Source organism: Theobroma cacao, chromosome 10 (assembly GCF_053813885.1).
Source record: "Theobroma cacao isolate CCN51 chromosome 10, ASM5381388v1, whole genome shotgun sequence".
Taxonomy (NCBI): domain Eukaryota; kingdom Viridiplantae; phylum Streptophyta; class Magnoliopsida; order Malvales; family Malvaceae; genus Theobroma; species Theobroma cacao.
This window is the reverse complement of record NC_142648.1, coordinates 27,590,238-27,612,600: the sequence shown is the minus strand read 5'-3', so window position 1 is coordinate 27,612,600 and position 22,363 is coordinate 27,590,238. Positions and strand designations below refer to the sequence as shown.

At 33.2% G+C, this 22,363-nt stretch overlaps 4 protein-coding genes across 5 annotated transcripts; all 4 read left to right on the top strand.

Moving 5' to 3' along the window:
* The first annotated feature begins 3,657 nt into the window (after positions 1 to 3,657).
* Positions 3,658 to 5,120, top strand: LOC18587358 (loganic acid O-methyltransferase-like). Its single transcript, XM_018129008.2, has 3 exons — positions 3,658 to 3,754; positions 3,836 to 4,489; positions 4,707 to 5,120. The coding sequence occupies exons 1-3, from the start codon at positions 3,662 to 3,664 to the stop codon at positions 5,043 to 5,045; spliced, it is 1,086 nt and encodes a 361-aa protein (XP_017984497.2). The 5' UTR covers positions 3,658 to 3,661; the 3' UTR covers positions 5,046 to 5,120.
* Positions 5,121 to 9,026: 3,906 nt separating this feature from the next.
* LOC18587356 (loganic acid O-methyltransferase-like) lies at positions 9,027 to 10,808 on the top strand. The gene is made up of 3 exons (XM_007011093.3): positions 9,027 to 9,191; positions 9,326 to 9,979; positions 10,215 to 10,808. Exons 1-3 carry the CDS (start codon positions 9,099 to 9,101, stop codon positions 10,467 to 10,469), a joined length of 1,002 nt encoding a protein of 333 aa, XP_007011155.3. The 5' UTR covers positions 9,027 to 9,098; the 3' UTR covers positions 10,470 to 10,808.
* Positions 10,809 to 14,242: 3,434 nt separating this feature from the next.
* On the top strand, positions 14,243 to 16,923 carry LOC18587351 (annexin D4-like). 2 transcript variants are annotated; one of them, XM_088802572.1, is made up of 7 exons: positions 14,243 to 14,357; positions 14,389 to 14,442; positions 14,879 to 15,051; positions 15,720 to 15,938; positions 16,037 to 16,261; positions 16,346 to 16,417; positions 16,548 to 16,923. In XM_088802572.1, exons 1-7 carry the CDS (start codon positions 14,243 to 14,245, stop codon positions 16,746 to 16,748), a joined length of 1,059 nt encoding a protein of 352 aa, XP_088658698.1. In that variant the 3' UTR covers positions 16,749 to 16,923. The 2 variants fall into 2 exon arrangements, with proteins under 2 accessions (XP_088658698.1, XP_017984185.2); XM_018128696.2 differs by having other exon boundaries at positions 14,323 to 14,442.
* A 1,031-nt stretch (positions 16,924 to 17,954) lies between these two features.
* Positions 17,955 to 21,442, top strand: LOC148760571 (F-box/kelch-repeat protein At3g23880-like). Its single transcript, XM_007011084.3, has 3 exons — positions 17,955 to 18,309; positions 19,109 to 20,263; positions 21,092 to 21,442. The coding sequence occupies exons 2-3, from the start codon at positions 19,128 to 19,130 to the stop codon at positions 21,156 to 21,158; spliced, it is 1,203 nt and encodes a 400-aa protein (XP_007011146.3). The 5' UTR covers positions 17,955 to 18,309; positions 19,109 to 19,127; the 3' UTR covers positions 21,159 to 21,442.
* The last annotated feature ends 921 nt before the right edge of the window (positions 21,443 to 22,363 follow it).

The following is a 22,363-nucleotide window of genomic DNA, read 5'->3' as shown; positions in this document are numbered from 1 at the left end:
AGTTCATGACTGCAGCATGGATTATGCATAGGAGGCTACACGAACTCCTTAATCTTAGTAAGCCACCTTTATTAATAATATTTATTAGTTATTTGAAGGGTGTTTGTTGTTGTTTAGGTACTGAGATGTCACCTAAGACGTGAGCCGCCTTAAGAAGAATGAAACGGTTTAATGCCCCAGATTACACTACGAAAGGACCACATGCATCTTTCTCTAAGAGCAATGGGAGAGGTGGACTAAGAGGTCGAATGGCCGAGCCTCAAAGCAGTCAAAGTACTAGTGAGAGGAGAACCGGTACCAGTTTTGGAGATACGGGAGGTGATTTTCCAGAGGTACCCACTGCCACACTAGAGGAGATAGTAGTTGGATTGCGAGGGTTAACCCAAGAGTTTGCAGAATTTAAGAGACAGGGAGTGTATCAACCAAATGAAATAATGGGTTCTAGTTTTGAAGATTCGGATGTCAACCTTATGAGGAAATAGATCGAGGAAATGTCATGGTGACTCTAGGTGATTTTATGAAATTGAAACCCCCTTCCTTTTCGGGTGCTAAATCAACAGAGGACCCACAAGTATTTTTAGATGAGATGGACAAAATTTGTACTGCATTGGGTTGTTCTAGTCGCCAGGTAGTTGAGTTGACAAGCTTTAGATTGACAGAGGTAACGCAGATATGGTTCGCTACGCTCAAGCGCTGTAGACCTCCTAGTTCTGCTCCATTTACTTAGGAAGAATTCACACAGGCTTTCATGGACAGATTTCTACTTGAAAGTGTGAGAGACGCTAAGGCACAGGAGTTTGCAACCTTAATATAGGCATCTGGGATGACAGTATCAGATTATGACATCCAGTTTACTCAATTGTCAAGATATGCTTCGTATATGGTTCAGACTGAAAGGGAGAGGATCAAGAGGTTCATTAAGAGGTTATATAGGCCAATATACATAATTCTAGTCTCTCGGAGATTCACATCCTATCCCGAAGTAGTTGATGCCGCTAGAAAAATTGAGGCAGGATGTACAGAGGTTGGGGTGGAAAGAGAAAGGAGTAAAAGAAATCAAGGTGAAGGATCCTTCAGATATAAAGACCCTAGTAGGGGTAAAGATGTTAATATAGTGGACTATCAAGTAAAAAGGCTTCGCTCTAAGGACATCATCTTAGTGAAAGTAATATGGCAAAACCACTCGGTAGAGGAGGCAACTTGAGAACCAAAAAAGGAAATGTGAGTAGAATATCTATATTTATTTAAGAGCAAAGTGTACTGTTAAATGTCTCTATGTTGATGTAATTCGAGGACGAATTTATTTTAAGTGGGGGAGATTGTAACGCTCTTTTCATAAAAAGACAAAAAAGAAGAAAAAGTAAGTGGGGGGGTCGGCTAAAAAGAGAAGGAAAAAAGGTGAGAGAAGAAGAAAAGTCAAGCTGCCAAAAAGGATGAAAATATAAGAAAAAAAGAGAAGAAGAAAGAGAAGGAAGAGAGTGGGGGACCCGAGGGAGAGAAATGAGAGAGGAAAGAAAAGGAGGGAGGGGAAACGGCATCTCGGGGAGAAGAAAAAGAAAGAGAAAGAGAAGAAGAAAGAGAGGGGGAGCACGGCGATGAGGAGAAAAAAGAGAGGGAAGAAAAAAGAAAAAAGAAAAAGAAAAAGAAGGAGAGAAAGAGCAGCGGCAGAGGAGAATAATGAGAGGGAAGAAAGAAGAAAAAAAAAAGAAGAAGAAGGAGAGAAGGAGCAGCGACGGAGGAGAAGAAGGAAAGGAAGAAAAAAAAAGAATAGCTAAATATACGCAAGAATCAATAGCGAAGTAGCGTCCCGCTATTGTGAGGTGAGTGGGTGCTAAATTTCAAAAACTATATCCCAATAAATATGTTATATATGTTATATTTGATGGTTGACAAAATTGCTAGATGTTGAAAAATGTTGTTAACTTATAAACGTGAATTGTTATTTTTTTGAATGGAGTAGACAGTAGTTTAATTATTAATGTTCGCTTACGCATACGATTATATGTATTTAATGAATCTAGCGGAAGTCTTAAATGAGGCTTGTTCAAGACTTAGCGGAAATCCCTCGAAAGTCTTGGACGCCGGTAGCGACCTAGGAGGGGTCGTTACAGTGGGCTTTAGAAAAAGTAGTTTTGGGTTTGAATTATATGTCATGTATCGTTCGACTCAGGTTGCTTTAAGTTTAGTTTGTTTAATTATCAAATTATTAGATGTTTGAGTCAAGTTGGTTTAAGTTTAATTTGTTTAATATACATTAATTTTCAAGTTATTACAAAATTTTGAGTTATTTTGAATCAGATCAAGTCAAGTTCGAATTATCTTCTATAATGAGTCATTTTGAATCTTGACTCATTTGGAATGCAACATATTTCATATATCAAATTACAATGAGTCTTAAGTAATTTCTTGTCGAGGTGTATTTTGAATAATTTATGACGAATTATGTTGAATTTTTCAAGTCGAGTCAAATTTGATCGCCTCTAATATTCAATAACTCAATATCTATAAATCTCTATATACACAAAAGAGAAATATAATTACCGATGCATATGTACTTCCAACTACATTTCTTTATGCAAAAATGCACCCACTTAAGACTTGCAAGGTCAACAGCCATAATAACTCAGATTGTTTTGTCAAAAATAATAGCTAATAGGTTGCTTGAATATATGAAATGATTCATACGAGATTATGCATAGCTGTTTATATCATCAACAACCCATATCAATTGGCCACCTAAGCTTCATGTGGGTCGCTATTTCAATACCTAATAGTCAATTTATACTTAAGAAAGTTCTGAAGTCCACACGTGCTTTCTGTGACTTCACTTTTTATTGAATTATCATACCACTCAAAAAAAAAAAGTTGGGATGACATTTTTATTATATGGAAAAAAGAGTAAATAAACAAATTAATTTCATATATTTGGAAAGCATGCTAACTAATTAAAAAAGAAATCAAATACTAATAATTACAATTTAATTTCAAATATCAAAGATCTCTTGAAGAAAGAATGACAAGTCAGTATCATTTATGTGTATCTTGAATTCAATCATTTAGCAGATTTCTTGTCAATATGACATTTCAATAGCGTGTGGGCACCATACTTCTCAACATGCTCCAAGGGGCAGTGCATCAATTTTATTAGGCGTTGTTATGGAAATTGCATCCCCACATGTTATATAAGTGTATTATTTTTTATTTTTTTTTAATAAAAATGATCAATTTTTTTCCCACAAAATTTCTTTCGGGTGAGAGTTCTCATTACATTGTTCTCCCATTAATTCTTGCATTAGCTGTTGATCTATTTATAAAAAGATTAATATTCCCACTAATCCTCCAATAAATGGTCAAAGATTTCAATTTATAAAATCACAAAGGCGAGCGTGCAATTTAGTGCTCCGATAAATTTATTATACAAGTTGATGAAATCCTACATTTCCCCCTGTGCAGCTTTAATGAAATTCTACTTTTCAAAAGAAATTATACAAGTTGAAGGAATCATCTCACTGGCATTCAAGAACACAAAGCCTTCATAATTTAAAAATTATATATATAAAGCTTTCATGCAAGTAAGTGAAGGAAACATTGTTGTATGGTTGTGAAGACAAAGAAATTATACATTTACGAGTGTGCATTGAGGAGGTTTGCTGACATTTTGATGGAAGCTAAAAGCCAAAGCATAATGCTGGAGTCATATGCTATGAACGGAGGAGATGGACCTTACAGCTATGCCCAGAACTCCTTGTATCAGGTACCACCTGTAGCTTCATTACTACTATTAATGAGAATTTAGCCTAATAAACTTAAGCACGGATTCCCTGTTATTTTGCAGAGAGGACTTATGGAGGCTGCCAAAGGTATGATCAATGAGGAAATCGCCATGAAACTTGACATTCAAGAACTTTCATTAGCAGCTTCAGAGCCAATAAGGATTGCAGACTTAGGTTGCTCTTGTGGACCTAATACAATTCTGGCAGTCCAACATATAATAGACGCTCTAATGCGCAAGTTCCAAAGCCATTCAACTCCTGAATTCCAGGTTTTCTTCAATGACCATGTTAGCAATGACTTCAATTCTCTGTTTGCATCACTCTCAGTCCTTGGGAAGCAATACTATGCAGCTAGTGCTCCTGGTTCTTTCCATGGCCGCCTATTTCCCAAGGCTACCGTGCATTTTGTTTACTCATCATATGCACTCAATTGGCTCTCTAAGGTCCCAGAAAGGGTCGTAGACAAAACTGATCCTGCCTGGAATCAGGGTAGGATTCATTACACAGGTGCTCCAAAGGAAGTGTTAGAAGCTTATTCGGATCAATATGCCAAGGACATTGACTCATTTTTACAAGCAAGAGTGAAAGAGCTTGCGCCTGGCGGGTTAATGGCTCTTCTAATACCAGCTGTTCCAGATGTGATCACCGACCCTCAAATTACAATAGGATCAGAATTTAAACTTGTGGGTTCTTGCCTCATGGACATGGCAAAATTGGTAACTTTCTTTCGTTCTTATTTTTTTTTCAATAATTTATATTTATCAATATTCTAATCAATTACTCCCTCCGTTTCAAATTGAATATTGTCCATCCAAATGACATAAAATTTAGAAACTTAGATATTACAATAGTAACATAAATTAGCTCAAGTCTAACAAGAATAACTTGTGGAATGAACTTAGCTTGCTCATTAGGCATATGGCTGTGATGCAGGGAATGGTAAGTGAGGCGAAGGTTGATACTTTCAACTTGCCTATTTACTTCACATACCCAAAAGAATTGCGGCAAATTATAGAGGAAAATGGATGTTTCAGCATTGAAAGGATGGAGGTATTGAACATCCCAAAGCAGCACATAGTCATGCCAGACCTAAGACAGCGAATGCTGTACATTAGAGCTATCTTGGAACCACTCATTAAGAATCACTTCGGAAATGAAATCATTGATCAACTCTTCGAGATATACTCAAGGAAACTTTCAGAGTCATCCATTTTCTTGAACCCAGAATGCCAGAAAACAACTGCAATCTTCCTTCTTCTCAAGCCTATATAATGTAAATTAATAAGGAATATACTTATCTCATTTTCTTTTCTTTTTAAGAAGAGAAGAAAGTTACTATTTAACTATTAGCAGTTACATTGTTATTAATAACATGAACGATGGCACCATTTTATCATGTATTCCTAATTGGTTGATATGCAAATGAAAATGAATTTGAGTTCTCTTATATCTGATTTTTTTTTCTAGTTCAATTACCTTTGATTTTGTATTGATTTTAATCTGATGCTTTCCATTCACATTTCTATACAGTCATATTTTTTATCATATTCAATAGAAACAAAAAAAAAAATTCCAATAGTTGGCAAGAGAAAGAACTTTTAGAGCTTGGAAGGAAGATCTGAAAAAAGAAAGGCATAATATGGTACTTAAAAAGAGGAAATTATGAAGAATAATCTTTCTTGATAAGGGTATTTTAAAAATAACCATCAAAATAAATTTAACTATTTTTAACCATATTTAGCTATGACTTGATAAAAGTACCCTTGAAACTATTTCAAATAAATTAAACCATTTATCATAATTTCTCTCCATTTGTGCTTCCGATTTCTCTCTCTCACCATCCTACTCTCTCTAATTTTATCGATTTCTCTCTCCCATATTTTCATATTTCTCTTTGTTGCGCTTTCAAGACACCAAGCGATGGTTTTGATGTGCTTAGGTAGATGGCTATTCGAAGAATTTGATTTTTAGGTATTTTGGATAAAACTAAAATGGTAGAAATGATCACAGATGTTTGAAATAGCTTTTAATTGGATCAATTTGGGACCCAGACACCAATAAACTCAAAATTTTGAAATTTATAAATCTAGGTTTTCGAAGGAAATTTTTTTCAATTTTTAGTCGAAATAGGTGTTTTAGATAAGAAAATTTGTATTTTGATTTATAAAAACATGTTAGAAACACTTTAATCGTTGCCAAATTGTCAAAAAAAAAGAAAGAAATAAAGAGAGTTGAGAAGATTTGAAATTTTGATTCGTAAATAACAACAATATTTTAGGTATTAAAGTGTAACAAAATGTTTTTCAACATGTCATGTAACAATAATATTTTTTCAATATGGCGTGTAATAATAATATTTTTTTCAACATAACGTGTAACAACCTAACCACAGCTTGTCACATATTTTTGTACATGGTGTGTAACAACCTAACCATGACGTGTCACATATTTTTATACATGGCGTGTAGCAACCTAACCACAGCTTGTCACATATTTTTGTACATGGTGTGTAACAACCTAACCATGACGTGTCACATATTTTTATACATGGCGTGTAGCAACCTAACCATGGCGTTGAACAACCTAACCATGTCATATCACATGTTTTTGTACATGGCATGTAACATATTTTTGTACATGGTATGTAACAACCGAATCATGGCGTGTCATATGTTTTTGTACATAGCGTGTAACAACCTAACCATGTCGTGTCATATATTTTTGTACATGGTGTGTAACATGTTTTTTTTACATAACGTGTAACAACCTAACCATGACGTATCACATGTTTTTGTATACGGCGTGTAACAACCTAACAATGACGTGTAACATGTTTTTGTACATGGCGTGTAATTTTATTAAAGGTAATTTTGTTCAACTTGGTTAAAAATAGCTACAATTATAAAGATGGTTATTTTTGAAAACATCTTATCTATAAGAATTATTTTTAAAAATGCCCCCTTAAAAAAACCCTAGAATTATTTAAGAAAATTAAAATAAATTCTTATTCTTTCATTGTCTTTAATCAAATTTTTATTTTTTTATTTTAAATTAAATAAATCTTTATGACTAATGGTTAACTAATTGTTGTTAATTAAAATATTACTTGTCATTCTGTTCCACAAAACGATGACGTTGTTTGTTGATATTTCATATCGTATGATATTGTGACATATCGACATGTTATATTGCGTGATAATGTGACGTACTGATATGATATAATGACATGATCATATAGGATTTTCACCCTCTATGTAAACGGTATGTGAGCGTCACGTGGACATAAAATCACAAGTGATATTCCAATAGGAATTAATCAACTACTAATTATAAAAACTTATTTAACTCAAAATAAAAATACAGAAACTTAATTAAACGTAATATAAAAATAAAAATTTATTTAAATTTTTTTAAATAATTCAAGAGCTTTTCAATTATGTGAAAAAGAAAAGTAACTGTTAGTCAAAAAGAAAAGTAACTGTTAGTGAATTAAATTTCATTAATAAGCATTGAAGTTTAAAAAGGGTCCCCTTTATCGAAACAAGGGCAATGGCTGATACAGGCACAATAGTAGCAGCTCCACATGACATCAAAATGAGCTTACTTAAATTGGTTAAAATATACCATGTTCATCACAGTAGCAGATTGTCAAAGTCCCCATTCATGCATTAGACAACCTTAGTGGCAACACCATACAAGCATAGACAGCAGTCAACAACGGTGGCAACAACATTAACGGAAGGCAGAATCAGTGCCTCCACCCCATAAGAAAGCTCGTTGAAGCTTCTCCAATTTTTGGATGACGCCCTTAAAGGCCTGAAAGATGGAGAGGTAATAAAGAGGCAATGAATTAAGCACTAAGTTAATGAAAGCTAACCTTCTGTCAAGGGACAGATATTTACACTGCCAAAGGGCAAACCTTTGCCTGAATTGGTCTACCACCGGTTCCCATGTGCTAGCTGCTTTTGGACTGACACCAAGAGGAATGCCGAGATAGGTGAAGGGGAGGGATCCCACAGAGCACCGAAGAATGTTAGTCATTGCTCATTGACTCTGTGATGCCCAAAGGATAAACACTAGATTAGTTGAAGTTGATTTTCAGTCCCGAGTTTAGCTCGAAATATCTCAAACTCCGTCAGACAACCAAGGCACAATGTAGGTCTGACTCCATGAAGATAATGATGTCATCTGCAAATTGCAAGTGTGAGATAAGACTTTGTCTGAATAATTTAACCAAACTTGAAATAATTTATGACGGGTTATGCTGGATTTTTCAAGTCAAGTCAAATTTGATCACCTCTAATCTTTGATAACTCTATATCCAATAAATCTCTATATACACAAAAGAGAAATAATTAGTGATGCATTTGTACTTCCAACTACATTTCTCTATGCAAAAATGCACCCACTTAAGACTTCCAAGGTCTAACAGCCATCGGCAATGCTTTTGTTCCCACCCTTCCTGTGGGCGGTCTCTTCTATTGTATCTTGAATGGCTGAAAAAAAAATTCATAGGAGCTTATGCATGACCAGCTAAGCTTCATGTCGGTCGCGATTACAAAACGTAATAGTCAATTCATACTGAAAACATTTCTATTACAAGGAAAAAAGAATAAAGAAACCAATTCATGTCATATATTTGGCAAGCATGCTAAACGGGACTAATTAAAAAATAAATAATCGATGAGGGCCATTCTATCTAAGTACTTTTATGGAGGTTTGTTTTTTTTGAAAGATGATTTTATTAACACTAAGTTATCGTGTCATCCAAAATTTTTTATTGTTTGTTAAAGATTTCTACTGGCATAAGATATCTGACTTGTGCAAAAAAATAAAACATACCAAGGTTAATTAACTAGAACTGTATCAATATATTTAAATATGTAATTGACATTTTGCATAACAAAAGTGCTAAAGCTCTTATCCAACTAGGCAATCTTTTTTTTCCCACAATATTTCTTTCCAGTGAGAGTTCTAATGAATGCTTTGTTCTCCCAATTTAATCTTGCATTATCTTTTGAGCCATTTATAAAAAATGAAAATGGACAAACGTTAATATCTCCAATAAATTAAGTACTACGATATGGTCAAAGATTTCAATTATAAAATGACTAAGGCGGTGTGCAATTTAGACTCCGATAAATTTTATTATACAAGTTGATGGAATCATCTCACCGGCATGCCAGAGTACAAAGCCTTCACATTTTATATATATATATATATATAAAGCTTTCGAGCAGAAAAGGAAAACAGTGTTATATGGTTGTGAAGACAACGAAATTATACAGTTGCGAGTGTGCATAGAGGAGGTTTGCTGACATTTTGATGGAAGCTAAAAGCCAAAGCTTGGTGCCCGAGTCATATGCTATCAACGGAGGAGATGGACCTTACAGCTATGCCCAGAACTCCTTGTATCAGGTACCACCTGTAACTTCATTAATACTACAATGAAACCCCATGCAAATGGGTAGATGCTTTAATAACGTACAAGGTAATCCTTAAGGAGCATTTAGCCTAATAAATTTAAGCATGGATGCCCTGTCATTTTGCAGAGAGGAATTATGGAGGCTGCCAAAGGTATGATCAATGAGGAAATCGCCATGAAACTTGACATTCAAAAACTTTCATTAGCAGCTTCAGAGCCAATAAGGATTGCAGACTTAGGTTGCTCTTGTGGAGCCAATACAATTCTGGCAATCCAAAATATCCTAGAGGCTCTAAAGCGCAAGTTCCGAACCCATCCAACTCCTGAATTTCAGGTCTTTTTCAATGACCAAGTTAGCAATGACTTCAATTCACTGTTTGCATCACTTCCTGTACTTGGGAGGCAATACTATGCAGCTAGTGTTCCAGGTTCTTTCCATGGCCGCCTATTTCCCACGGCTTCCCTGCATTTTGTTTACTCATCATGTGCACTCCATTGGCTCTCTAAGGTGCCAAAAGGGGTGGTAGACAAAACTGATCCTGCCTGGAATGAGGGTAGGATTCATTACACTGGTGCACCAAAGGAAGTGTTTGAAGCTTATTCGGATCAGTTTGCGAAGGACATAGACTCATTTTTACAAGCAAGAGGGAAAGAACTTGCACCTGGCGGGTTAATGGCTCTTCTTATACCCGCTATTCCTGATGTGATCTCCCACCCTCAGATTACAACAGGATCAGAACCTGAACTTTTGGGTTCTTGCCTTGTGGACATGGCAAAAATGGTAACATCTTTCTCTTTTTTTTAATAATTACAGTTACTCTGTCCATTTCAAATTGAATATTCCCAATCCAAATGACATAAAATTTTATAAATAAAGTATTAAAATAGTAAGATAAATATTTAATTGGGAACCAAAGGAATACCGTTTATCAGTTTCTTCGCTTAGCTCAAGTCTAACAAGAATAACTTGTGGAATGAATTTAGCTTGCTCATGTAGGGAAACGGTTGTGATGCAGGGAATAGTAAGTGAGGCGAAGGTTGATACTTTCAACTTGCCTATTTACTTCACATACCCAAAAGAATTGCGGCAAATTATAGAGGGAAACGGATGTTTCAGCATTAAGAGGATGGAGATACTGAACATCCCAAAGCAGCACATAGTCATGCCTGAACCAAGACAGCGAACGCTGTACCTGAGAGCTCTCTTGGAAGCACTCATTGAGAAACACTTCGGAAATGAAATCATTGATCAACTCTTCGAGATATACTGAAGGAAACTGTCGGAGTCACCCATTATCTTGAACCCGGAATACCAGGAAACAACTGCACTCTTCGTCCTCCTCAAGCTAAATTAATAAGGAATGCTTATCTCATTTCTCAATAAAGATTGAAGAAAGTTTTTCCTTTTTGAATAAGAGAAGAAAGTTAGTATTCAATTATTAGCAGTTTCATTGTTATTAATAACATGAACCACCGAGCCCTTTTACCATGCAGTCCTAATTGGTTGATATGGAAAGAAAATGACTGTGATTAGAGCTACTAGAGGTGGCAAAATGGATGAGTTTTGGTTGCTTCGGTTGGTTCAAACTTAGGGTTAAGTTCAATTTAGATACGAGTCACTTTTGAATTCCAATTATTTTGAATTTGAATTGCCTTGTATCCGAACTTTGTTTCTATTCAATTATCTTTGATTTTGTATTGATTTTAATTTTTTTTAATTGAGGAAAAGGATTTGAACTTTACGTTTTAAATAGGAAATTACATACCAATCAATAAATTAAATGCTCTAGTGCTATATAAATTTTAATTTGATGCTTTCGATTGTCATCTTTATACAATCATATTTTTATCACATTCAACAGGAACAAAGAATTTATTGCAATAGAAACAAAAAAGAAGAGAGAGACAGAGAGAGAACATGTTTATAGCATGGAAGGAAGATTTGAAAAAAAGAAGAGTAACTTAGTAATTTTGATGCTGGGACGATGACATGTGTGTGAGTGTTATTTCAGCTACTTAATTATTGCGAAATGAATATAAATCAGCTACTTATTGATGGGGCTAATTAATTTTTTATCGTGTGGATAAGGTCATAATCAAAGCTTAACCATACTCTTTTCCATTGAAAGTAAAAGGCGAAAATAATTGTGCATTTTTAAGCTTGAATTATTTGTGCAAGATAAACTGAATTCCACTTTTTTTAATTAATGGAACAATTTACGTGCGGCACTTTTTTATTATTGCATTAAATTTATAGTCACTTTATTACTATGGAGACGTTTACAAACTTGCCTTTGTTAACACTACTACCAAAACTTTGAATAAAGCATGAATTATATATATGTGTGGGTATGTATGTATGTATTATCTATATGTCACCCAAAACATTTGAAAAGAAGTAGGTAAGGTACTTTAATCCTATATCGGATGATTAAGAGTGATCCTGATTACTTTAACAAGTAGGTTTTTTGAAGAAATGGTTATGATTCCGTAACACATGCATATGCATGTATATATGTATGTATGTAATTGATATTATCCACCTAAGCTGTCTTACTAATTTTGTTTACATTTCTTTCGAGTGGTAGTACTTCTTACTATTGGTTTTATGAAGGGTAAATAAGAATTACTGATAATTGGAAGGGAAAATGCCATGATGCATGAAGAAAAGGCTTTGAGCCAGCATCAAAATAGAATTGGAAAGTTCACAAATAGTAATGACAGTAATGGTAAATGTGGATGCTTTAGTTGTCCATGGATCTTTTTTTTTTTTGTTGGAGTCCATCTTCGACCACTAAAATAAAGAACAAATCCTTTATTCTTCTTTTTTATTCCAATATGTATGATTCTTCATCACGAAGTATACATAGTTAATAAACATATATGCGTATAGATTAATCAATTATTATTGATTAAATTCTTGAAAAAGTAAAGAATTTTTTATCTTATCATATAATTAAACAAGGGATGATAGAAGAACAGATGTGCAAAGAAATTACAACTTATTAAATAATTCTTTGATATAATAAATAAAAGGCATCACATTCACATGCATGCAATGATGTGGTACATATATATTATTTTTTATTATGATAAACAAATAAAGTCAACTAAAAATACCTTTATCAACATTAACTTGCATGTTAATCATCATTCAACAACTAATTAATGATTATTATGGACTAGGTTTGATAGATATGATTTAAAGATTCTTCATATCTTCTGCACTAGCTGAGTTTCCTTCATTTTAAAAATGAAGAGAGAGAACTATTTATTACAGTTTAAGAACAAAAGCAAAGTAGAGGCATGCACATGCAACTACTTCTATTTTTTTTTTCTTTATATATATATATATATATAATTGCACACACATATTTTTCAAAGTTAAAAAAAAAGAAGAAGAAATACTAAGTAGCAAATTTATCACCAAGAATTTAAAGATATCATGACATGCCATGTGTCACATGGATCACATTACCACAAATTAATGTAGGATATTTATTATTTCAGAAAATGAGAACAATATGGTTTAAAAGTTAGTTTATTCGTTCACACTTGATGATAATTTAATTTATAATTTTATTGAGTAAAATTAAGGTGTAATTCCTATGAAAACAGAACTTATTCATAGAATGTTAGTTGGAAAAAAAATAAAATCATAGAATGTCATACGGAAAAAGTTGAAATAAAAAAAGATGTAGGTGAAATTTATTATTATTATTATTATTATTATTATTTATATCCTTACTCAATGCTAGTGGATAATAAAAGCAACACTTTTGATGTCAACAGTCATACTAACTCAACTTGTTTTGTAAGAAATAGCCTTTAATAAGATTTTTGAATATATATGAAATAATTCATAACAAAAATATTCATAGTTGTTTACATTAACGGTGTAATTTTTACGGGAATAAAACTATTCACAGGGTATTAATTGAAGAAAAAAAAATCACAAAGTGTCTTACAAGAAAAGTTGAAATCACAAAAATATAAGTAGAATTTATTTTTTATATTTTAAATCCTTATTCCATGATTATGGATAAAAACAAATAAGATTTTTGAGATCAACAACCATAATAACCCATATTGTTTTGTAAAAAATCGCTTTGAGTAAGTTGTTTGAATCTATGAAATAAATCATACGAAATTATGGATAGCTGTCTATATCATCAATAACTCATATCAATTGGGCACCTAAGCTTCAAGTGGGTCGCTATTTCAATACCTAATAGTCAATTCATACCCAAGGAAGTTGGGTGGCATTTTTATTGCAAGGAAAAAAAGAATAAATAAACCAATTAATTTTGTATACTTGGGAAGCATGCTAAACGTGACTCGTTAAAAAAGAAATAATCAATGAGGGCCATTCTACCTAACTTTTACGAAGGTCAATTAATTATATTCTTTTTCTTGTACATACATCATGAACATTGCTAGATCAAGCTTGACTTATCAAGTCAATGTAAACATATGAATGTGAACATATCAGCTATAATCCTAGTGTGAATATGTTGTAGCAGTACTCATATAGTTGGTCCATTAAACTTTCAATATGGTAGGTAGATATTGGTAGTTAGGAAGCAATTAATGTGATCTAGATGTTTCACTTTCATAATTTTCCACTATGATAATAATGGAAAATTAATCAAAATGATGCCAATTAAATTTAAAAATTCATATTATAAAACAAAACTGATAAGACATACTATTTATTAAATAAATACATTACAATGTATAGGTTAAATTTATAATAAGAAGAATCGGAACATCTAATTTAACGATAGATCCATGTAATTATCTGTTCAAAGAGTCATATTCAGATTTTCGTATCTGATTAAAAGAAAATTGACTTCTTGCTTTTTCCTGCTTTATTTTTTTAGATGTTTGCTTTTATTTTGAACAGCAAGGACGAATATTCATGCAGCTAAGGTTATTTATTATTACCAATATTTTTATTGCTGTTTCTTTTTCTTTTCTCTCTTTCTAAGCTCTTTCTTTCCTTTGTTTTCGTTTCCCAAAATACCCTTAGACAACCATATTAATGTCGAAAACAACCTCTCAGGTTGATATAAATGCATGGCATCTCAGCCTAAGCATGGCACCCTTTCTGCTCATTGCACTACTCCTAGTCTATCTCTTCACACTGACTACTCCTAGTCTATCTCTTCACACTGAATAGCTTCAAAGCTAAGAAAATGGGCCATCCTGCTGAAGTGGAAGTCCTCAGCAAAGCCTTGTCAGGTTCTTCCTTTTCCTTCCTCCAAACTAATTTTATACCATCATATAGCTAGACTACTTAGGTACTGTTTTCCTTTTGAGGCTTTCGTATCATTAAATTTCTTTCTTGGTGGCATATGATAGTGAAACATAGTCATTGAAATTTATGAATTTATTTTTAATTTCTTTTTTTCCCCTCATTTTTACCAAATTTAAAGCTTCAATATCCTTTTTGTCTCCTTTTTCCATTCAGCTTGATTAATTATAATGTCAAAGTTAATGCTATTATCATTTGGCATTATGGGCTTCAAAATGTCAATGATGGCTTTGAAAAGAGTAAAAATTATAAGATTTCTTAATTATTTGTTGACCAAATAATTACCAATTAATCATATCATTGGAGGTGGTCGGTTGGTTTTTACTTTGGAAAAAAATTAAAAAAATTTCTTTATTCCTTTAGGAATTGGAGTTGATGAGAAATCATTGGTATCAATATTGACAAAATCACACCATGAGCACAAGAGATCCATCAGAAGAGGATGTTCCCAGTTCTTCTTTGAGGACGAACGTCAATTTGAGAGGTGGAATGATGATGCTATCAAGACTCTCAAAGGTGAATTCAAGCGTTTTAAGGTATATATATACACACTTCAAAGTTCTAGCTAGCTAGATTTATTTATGTGCATTCAACTTAATTACTATATTTTTGTCTTCTCTTTCTCAGGCTTTTACATTTCATAAAAAAATACTAGAGTCAAATTAATTTTATTTATTTATTTATTTATTTTGTGTACAATGAAAGTTAAAGGGAAACGAGGATTTAAGCCTTGAACTTTAATCAAGTCGTAATTGTTTTATTTTTCTCAACTAACCCAATAAAGGATACTTTTGCATCATATCATTCATCATATTTTAAGCATACTATATGGTTCTTCATTTAACAAGTTCTGATGAATGCCAAGTCTATCAAAATGATATTTTCTTTTTTTTTTTTTATCAAATTTGGTTATTTTATTAACTGTCATAGAAATTAATTTAAAACCTTGACTAAAATAAAGGTATGACCAAAACTGATCGTACAGGTAATAATCTAACAAGATTCTGTCGACATAAATACATCTAAAAAAATGACTTTGTAGATTAACAATAAAACCAATATCAGAGTTCAAATAAAAATTTTAGATTCTGGTTGTAATACTCTTATTTGTATGAAAAAGAAATTAGAAATGCCTACGGTTAATCATGGACATTGCATATAATTTGAATTTTTCTTTTCTCTTTTTTTTTTTTATTTATTTCAGGATGCTGTGGTGCTTTCCCTCATGCATCCATGGGAGAGGGATGCTCGTTTGTTGAAAAAGGCGTTGAAGAAAGGGCCACAGCAATATGGTGTTATAGTAGAAATTGCATGTACCAGATCATCTGAGCAGCTGCTAGGTGCAAGAAAGGCTTACCATTCCCTCTTTGAACGCTCAATCGAGGAAGATCTTGCTGCCCACATTAAGGACAGTGAGCGCAAGGTTTGCAGCATATTTAATTACCTTAGCTTTTCACTTTGGATTATCTAAGCCTCTTTGGGGGAGGTGGTTTCTGATTAGTTTATTTGTTGTTTCAATAGCTCTTGGTGGCACTAGTGAGTGCTTACAGGTATGAAGGACCAAAGGTGAAGGAGGACACTGCAAAATCTGAGGCCAAAGCACTTTTGAATGCAATCAAGAATGCTGATAAAAGGAGACTAATCGAGGACGAGGAAGTCATCAGAATTCTTACAACAAGGAGCAAGCCTCATCTTAAGGAAGTCTATGAACAATACAAAAAAATTTCTGGCAAGAGCATAACTGAGGTAACCTATAGCATACATAACCTTTGGCAATATAAACAATTGGCCTAAAACACTAGCTTTTAACTCTTTTATTGCTTTGTTCAGGATTTTGAAGCTGAGTTGTTCTTGAAAGAAACAGTAGAATGCCTATGCACCCCTCATACATATTTCACCAAGGTAAGATCATTGGGTTCTGTTTGACCGATATTTATGTTATTTATTTGTTTTGATTTGGAAAAGTAAAATATAAATATATATTTAAATGTTCAAGCAAGTAAATCTTTCAATTGATTGTCTTTCTTTCCAGGTTTTCGATACAGCTCTCAGAGTTGATGCGAATGAGGATGCCAAAAAAGCATTGACTCGATTGATTACAACCCAAGAAGCTGGAAATTTTAAGGGAGTCAGTGCTAAATTTGCCCACAAGATAGAAGAGAGGGTCAAGGGAGCTTATAAGGATGTGTTGCTTGGGGTATTAGCAAGAGGGGAAATGAATGGACAAGTTTAAATTCAACTAAATTCCTCTAATTTTATAGTTACATATGCTTTTCTATTTAAAATTTGGTTGTTGTTGGTCATCGCCTATATGTGTGGTATATGTGGTTGTATAAGGGTATTGTATGAGTATTTATTGTCAATTTGATGGTTCCTTAATAAATCAACATTTATTCCTCTTGTTAGCATCTTTTTGCCTTTTTTTCTCTTTTTTTGCTTTTATATTTGTTTCAGCACTCATGCATATAGAAATTTCAAGATAATCTCCAAGAGAGGTTTTGCACCAAACAAGGTCAATTAAGGAGAAGTAGCCATCTCATTAAGGAGTAAACATATTTATTTATCTTAGAAAAAGACATATTTATTTAAAAAAAGCCAAAAAACTGGAAAAATAAAATAGTAAATTGATATAAATTTAATGAAAAATGGCCTCTATATTAAATATACTAGAGTGGTGCCTTGCTTCGTGTGGGAGTAGAATTTTTTATTAAAAATAATTTTAAATTACATAATATTATAAATAAAAATAAAAAATAAAAAATTAATATTAAATTTAAAAATATTATAAATAATAGTAGTAACAATAAATTAAAGATAATTATTTTAAAAAATTGATATTTTAAAAATATTTTCTCATGTCTTACTAAGCAAAATTTTTTATTTAAATAATTTTTATTTTTTGAAAACATTTGACTTTTTATATCTTAATATTTGCTAATATTGATATAATCATATTTTGTTAATTACTATGATTCTAATAGCAAATAAAATTCAAATTGAGAAAGTATAATATATTGAAAGTAATTATTGATAAGCTACATAATTTATATAATAAAATTATTAAAATAAAATGAATATTTTTTTGTAAGTCAAAATAAAATGAATATTAATTTTAATGATGAAATTTTGTAAATTATCTTCAATTTTAATTACTATTTTTTATCTTATGCCTTTATAATTATCCTCCAATAATTTTGGTAAGTCATTATTAACTTTATTCAATTAATTATCAAAAAAATTGTTTCACCTTTTATTTTTATCTTTTTTAAAAAAATAATTTTATAAATTTAATGCATGCATAAAAAAAGAAATTATATAAATAAAAAAAAATCAGCTAATCCTAAAGCTGAGTTGGGGTTGGGTGAATCCAACCCACCACTTCTTTTTTTGTTGAATCCATCATAAACGACGTTGTTTTAACTTATCTAAGTAGGCAACCCCTTTCTCTTCTTTATTTTTGCTCCCTTCTAATTGTCCACTGCCCCTGGCAGCAGCGGCCAACCCCTTTCTCTATACCCTCTCTCTCTTACTCGGTTCCCGGCGCCGTCGCCTCACCGGCCTGGGCCTTTCCAGCAGTGGCTCCCTTTTTCTTTCCCTTTCCTCTTTTCTTCTCTTCCCTTTCCTTCTGCCGCTAGTTTCCTCTCTTTCTAAAAAAGACTAGCCACCGTTGTCTCCTTCCCTCTAACAACTGTATAAATACCTCGAAATCTACCCTATCCGTATCACCCACCTCTCTGTCTCCCAAAAGAAAAACATATTTTTCTTCGTCTCTCTCTGATAATCCATTGAATCAGGTGATTTTAATTCAATAATTCTCATTTAATTTCAGTTTTGTTTGTATTCTTTATGTGTTCATGTTTCTTTCTTCTGCAATTTGTGATCTGAAAAATAAAGAATCTTTGCTAAATTGAATCTAAAATTGATTTATTTTGTATTTAATGTGTTATTTTTGATCTGGGTGTTTTTATTCTTTTAAAAGGTGTTAGATTTAGTTTTATTGGGTGGTGATTTTGAAGGGATTAGATAGATTCTAGCCTTTCATTATTGGATCATGTGTTCTTCATTGCCGTGTTGGCATATGTGGCTGCATAAGAGTATGGTATGAGTATTTATTGTTGCTTTGATGATTCTTTAATAAATCAACATTTATTCCTCTTGTTAGCATCTGTTTGCTTTTTACTCTTTATTGCTTTTATATTCATTTCAGCACTCATACGTATAGAAATTTCAAGATAATCTTCAAGAGAGGTTTTGCACCAAACAAGGTCAATTAAGGAGAAGTTGCCATCTTATCAAGGAGTAAACATATTTTTTTAAAAACAGCCAAAAAACCAGAAAAATAAACTGGTAAATTGATATAAATTAAAAGGAAAATGGGCTTTATATTAAATATATTGGATTGAACTTAATTTGTGTATTTAGCTTAAAGCCTAAATTTGTACTTATCTTAAGGCCTTATAGAGAAGTTAGGGTTTTAAACCGTCTCATTCATATATAAGGTTTGCGGCATGATCATTGTTGCTTGTTGATGTAGTCTTGGAGTTGTTGTAGACGCAAAGTGCATGTCTTTTAAGTCTTAATTATTTGTTTCAGATCAAGAGCGAACTGCTCCATGTTGATGCCAATTACCAACCACGAGCTGCCAGAAATCATGGTGATCGATATCCTTTTGAGGCTTCCTGTTAAATCCCTTATGAGATTTAGGTGCGTTTGTAAATCCTGGTGCTCTTCTTTTCAGACTTCTGAATTTATCACCAACCATAAAAACAAAAATCTCAATCTCCTTTTAATGCTTCATGATGAGGTCCCTTACTTCTCCTTGCTTTCAACTGAAGCGAAAATTAAGGAATATGGTGAACCCGAGGTCGAGTTTAATCTGAAAGTCAAAGAGAATATTCATATGCTTGACTTTGATCAACTCACAGTCTCTGGTCCATGTAATGGCTTGCTTTGTGTGCATGATAATTATAGCATTATCCTTTGGAATCCTTCCACAAGAGAAGTTAAGGTTCTTCCTGAATCCACTATCTCACGTCCTCCTGCCACAGATGACACTTATTTTGGCTTTGTCGGGTTCGGGTTTGATCGCAACTCAAATGACTACAAGGTTTTAAGGTGTGTTAACAATTGTGTCCTTGAAGAAGATGGATTTGCTGTGTTGGAATTTATATATCAAATTGATTTATACAGCCTCAGGACGGATTCCTGGAGAGAAATTGCTCATCCTGACGTCTTTGTTTACGATCCTTATTTGTTTAACGCTTATATAAATGGAATTTACTATTGGGAAGCGATGGGTGATGATGATGATCTAATCCTTTCTTTTGACATGGTTGAAGAAGTTTTCTCGACATTATCCTTACCGAATTTCGGTATGTCTAAAGCTGAGTGTTCATGGTGTATTGCTTCCTTTAATGAAGCTCTTGCTACAATTGTTCATCCAAGAATAGGCATGGAAAAATGCTATGATATATGGATCTTGAATGGATATTCGTGGACTAAACAACTTACCATCGGACCTATTCTTGGAGTTGAGATGCCGTTGGGATTCTGGAAGAATGGAGAATTGTTTCTGGAAAGTGAAAACCACAAACTAGTCATGTTTGATCCCTGCACGGGACAGCTTCAAGATTTTGGAATCTACATGAGTCAGGACTCAACGCAGCAGCTAGTTGTTTATGCTGAAAGCATTGTTTCAATCAGGGGAAGTTTAGAGTATGAGGCAAATATAACTCGTGAAGTGCAGGTGTAAGTGTAGAATTTAGTTAGCAATGCTTCAATAATATTGTATTGAGAAGAAGAAAGATGGAGGTGAGGTTGGATTAGAAAATAAACAAGAAAGGATTAGTATTAAATGTCTTTATTGAGTTTATTAATTCATACTGATTTCGGTTGTAAGATTAAAGTATGGTTCCTTTCGCACTATAGAAAACATAATGATATCTCTGTTAATTTTGGTCAGAAATTTCTCCTTGTCTAGATTTGATTTTTCATTAGTAGTGGGCTGCTTTTAAGTTTTGCGTAGATAACGGAATAGAGACCATTGTCAAGATAATCTCTTCCACCCTCTTGTGAAATTAGAGGCAAATAGATAGTGTCCTAAGAATTGCCTAATTCTTTGCTTTCTCATAGAGGCAGAGAAAGGGAGGGCTGGAGTTTGTTATGAGGAATATTGTGCTATCACACAGTTTAAAGCTTAGTTTAGCCATATAATTGACCTTTAGAGTGGTGAACTGGGCTATCTTGCTATGAATCTACTTTTCTGCCAAAACCAATCTGGTTACTTGCATGCATAAAACATTTTGAAACATTTTGATCAGAAAGAATTAACCTACCACAGAGAAAAGGTCATTTATCAAAGACAATAATTCGCAGATGGGGTTTAGTTGTTTTGAATCTGGGAACAATAATACTAGCTGAGAGTTTAATGGATTTTTTTTTTTGAAAAAACAAGAAAGAAAAGAATTTTCCAGACTCCAGACAACTTAAGAAAAAGAAAAAAACTGATAACTTGTGGTTTATCATTAGTATGTTAATTGTAGAGTTGTGCCAGAAGCTGATTCTTTTTTTCTGCAGGCAAAAGAGTACTTTGAGAAGGCCACTTATAATAAGGATGCTGGCCAGTACTATAACTTGGGGGTAATGTACCTTAGAGGGATTGGAGTGAAGAAAGATGTGAAGATTGCTTGTAAATGTTTTATTGTGGCAGCTAATGCAGGTCAAACAAAGCCATTTTATCAGTTGGCTAGGATGTATAAAAAGAATCTTCCTATGGTAAATACTGTGGTTTATGCTTATAGTTCCTGTTTTCTAATTTTCACCTTCTTATGAGTTCTGTATCTTTAAGAATGACATTCTTAAACCCCATTGTACTTAACCTTAAAGGTTTCTTGCTGGGTACTAGAAGAATTTTCCCTTTTGTCATAATTTTCTCCTTGTTAAGTTGCTGGTTACATCTTTTTCATCCATGTTCTAATTTTTTGCCTTGCCCTAATTTCTATTGGGGCTGAGGGTTAACAAATGCAGCTTACAGCAATATGTCAATATTCTCGTTTATCTTTCTATTATAAGCAGAAGATAGGTTTGATTTATCAAGGTCTTTTGAGTACTTAGCATTTGCTTGATTTTGGACCCAAAAGAGGAATTTTGTTCAATTTTCTCTTAAAATAACTTGGTTTTAACTGGTAACTATGTGGTTGCCTGTTATGCCAAGAAGTGCCATACATAGCAAAAGAAATTATTTAAATGCTAGAGATTGTCCTAGAACAGTTGAATGTTACTTTACATGCCATCGGCTAGATTGACTGCTGTCCATGACTGGTATTCTGGTTGTGATAATATCTAATTTCTTGACCTGACAACTTGATGGAAAATGGGACTGCTTTCCTCACTTCTAGCCATGCTTTTCTTTTTGACAGGCTTAAAACAGAAAGGGGAAACAAATTTCTGGGAGTTGTAAAAAAATCTGACTCATAAGTTATAATCAGTTAAAAGAAAAAAAATCTGACTCGTAAGTTATAATCAGTTAAAAGAAGTCACAATAAATATGACTAACCTTTGCTATATTTAATATGTGAATTGTGACATGAGTCTTTTGAATCATGAATGGTTCTAATGTACATAAGATCCCATGTACTTGAATCATACCAAAAAGGTGACGTGGGCAAGGCATTCCTCTTGTATTCTAGGATGGCTGAGCGAGGCTATGAGATAGCACAAAGTAATGCTGCGTGGATCCTTGACAAGTATGGTGAGCACAACATGTGGATGGATGAATCTGGGCTTTGCACTGATGCAGAAAGGCATCAACGCGCTCATTCTTTGTCATGGCAAGCTTCTGAGCAGGGT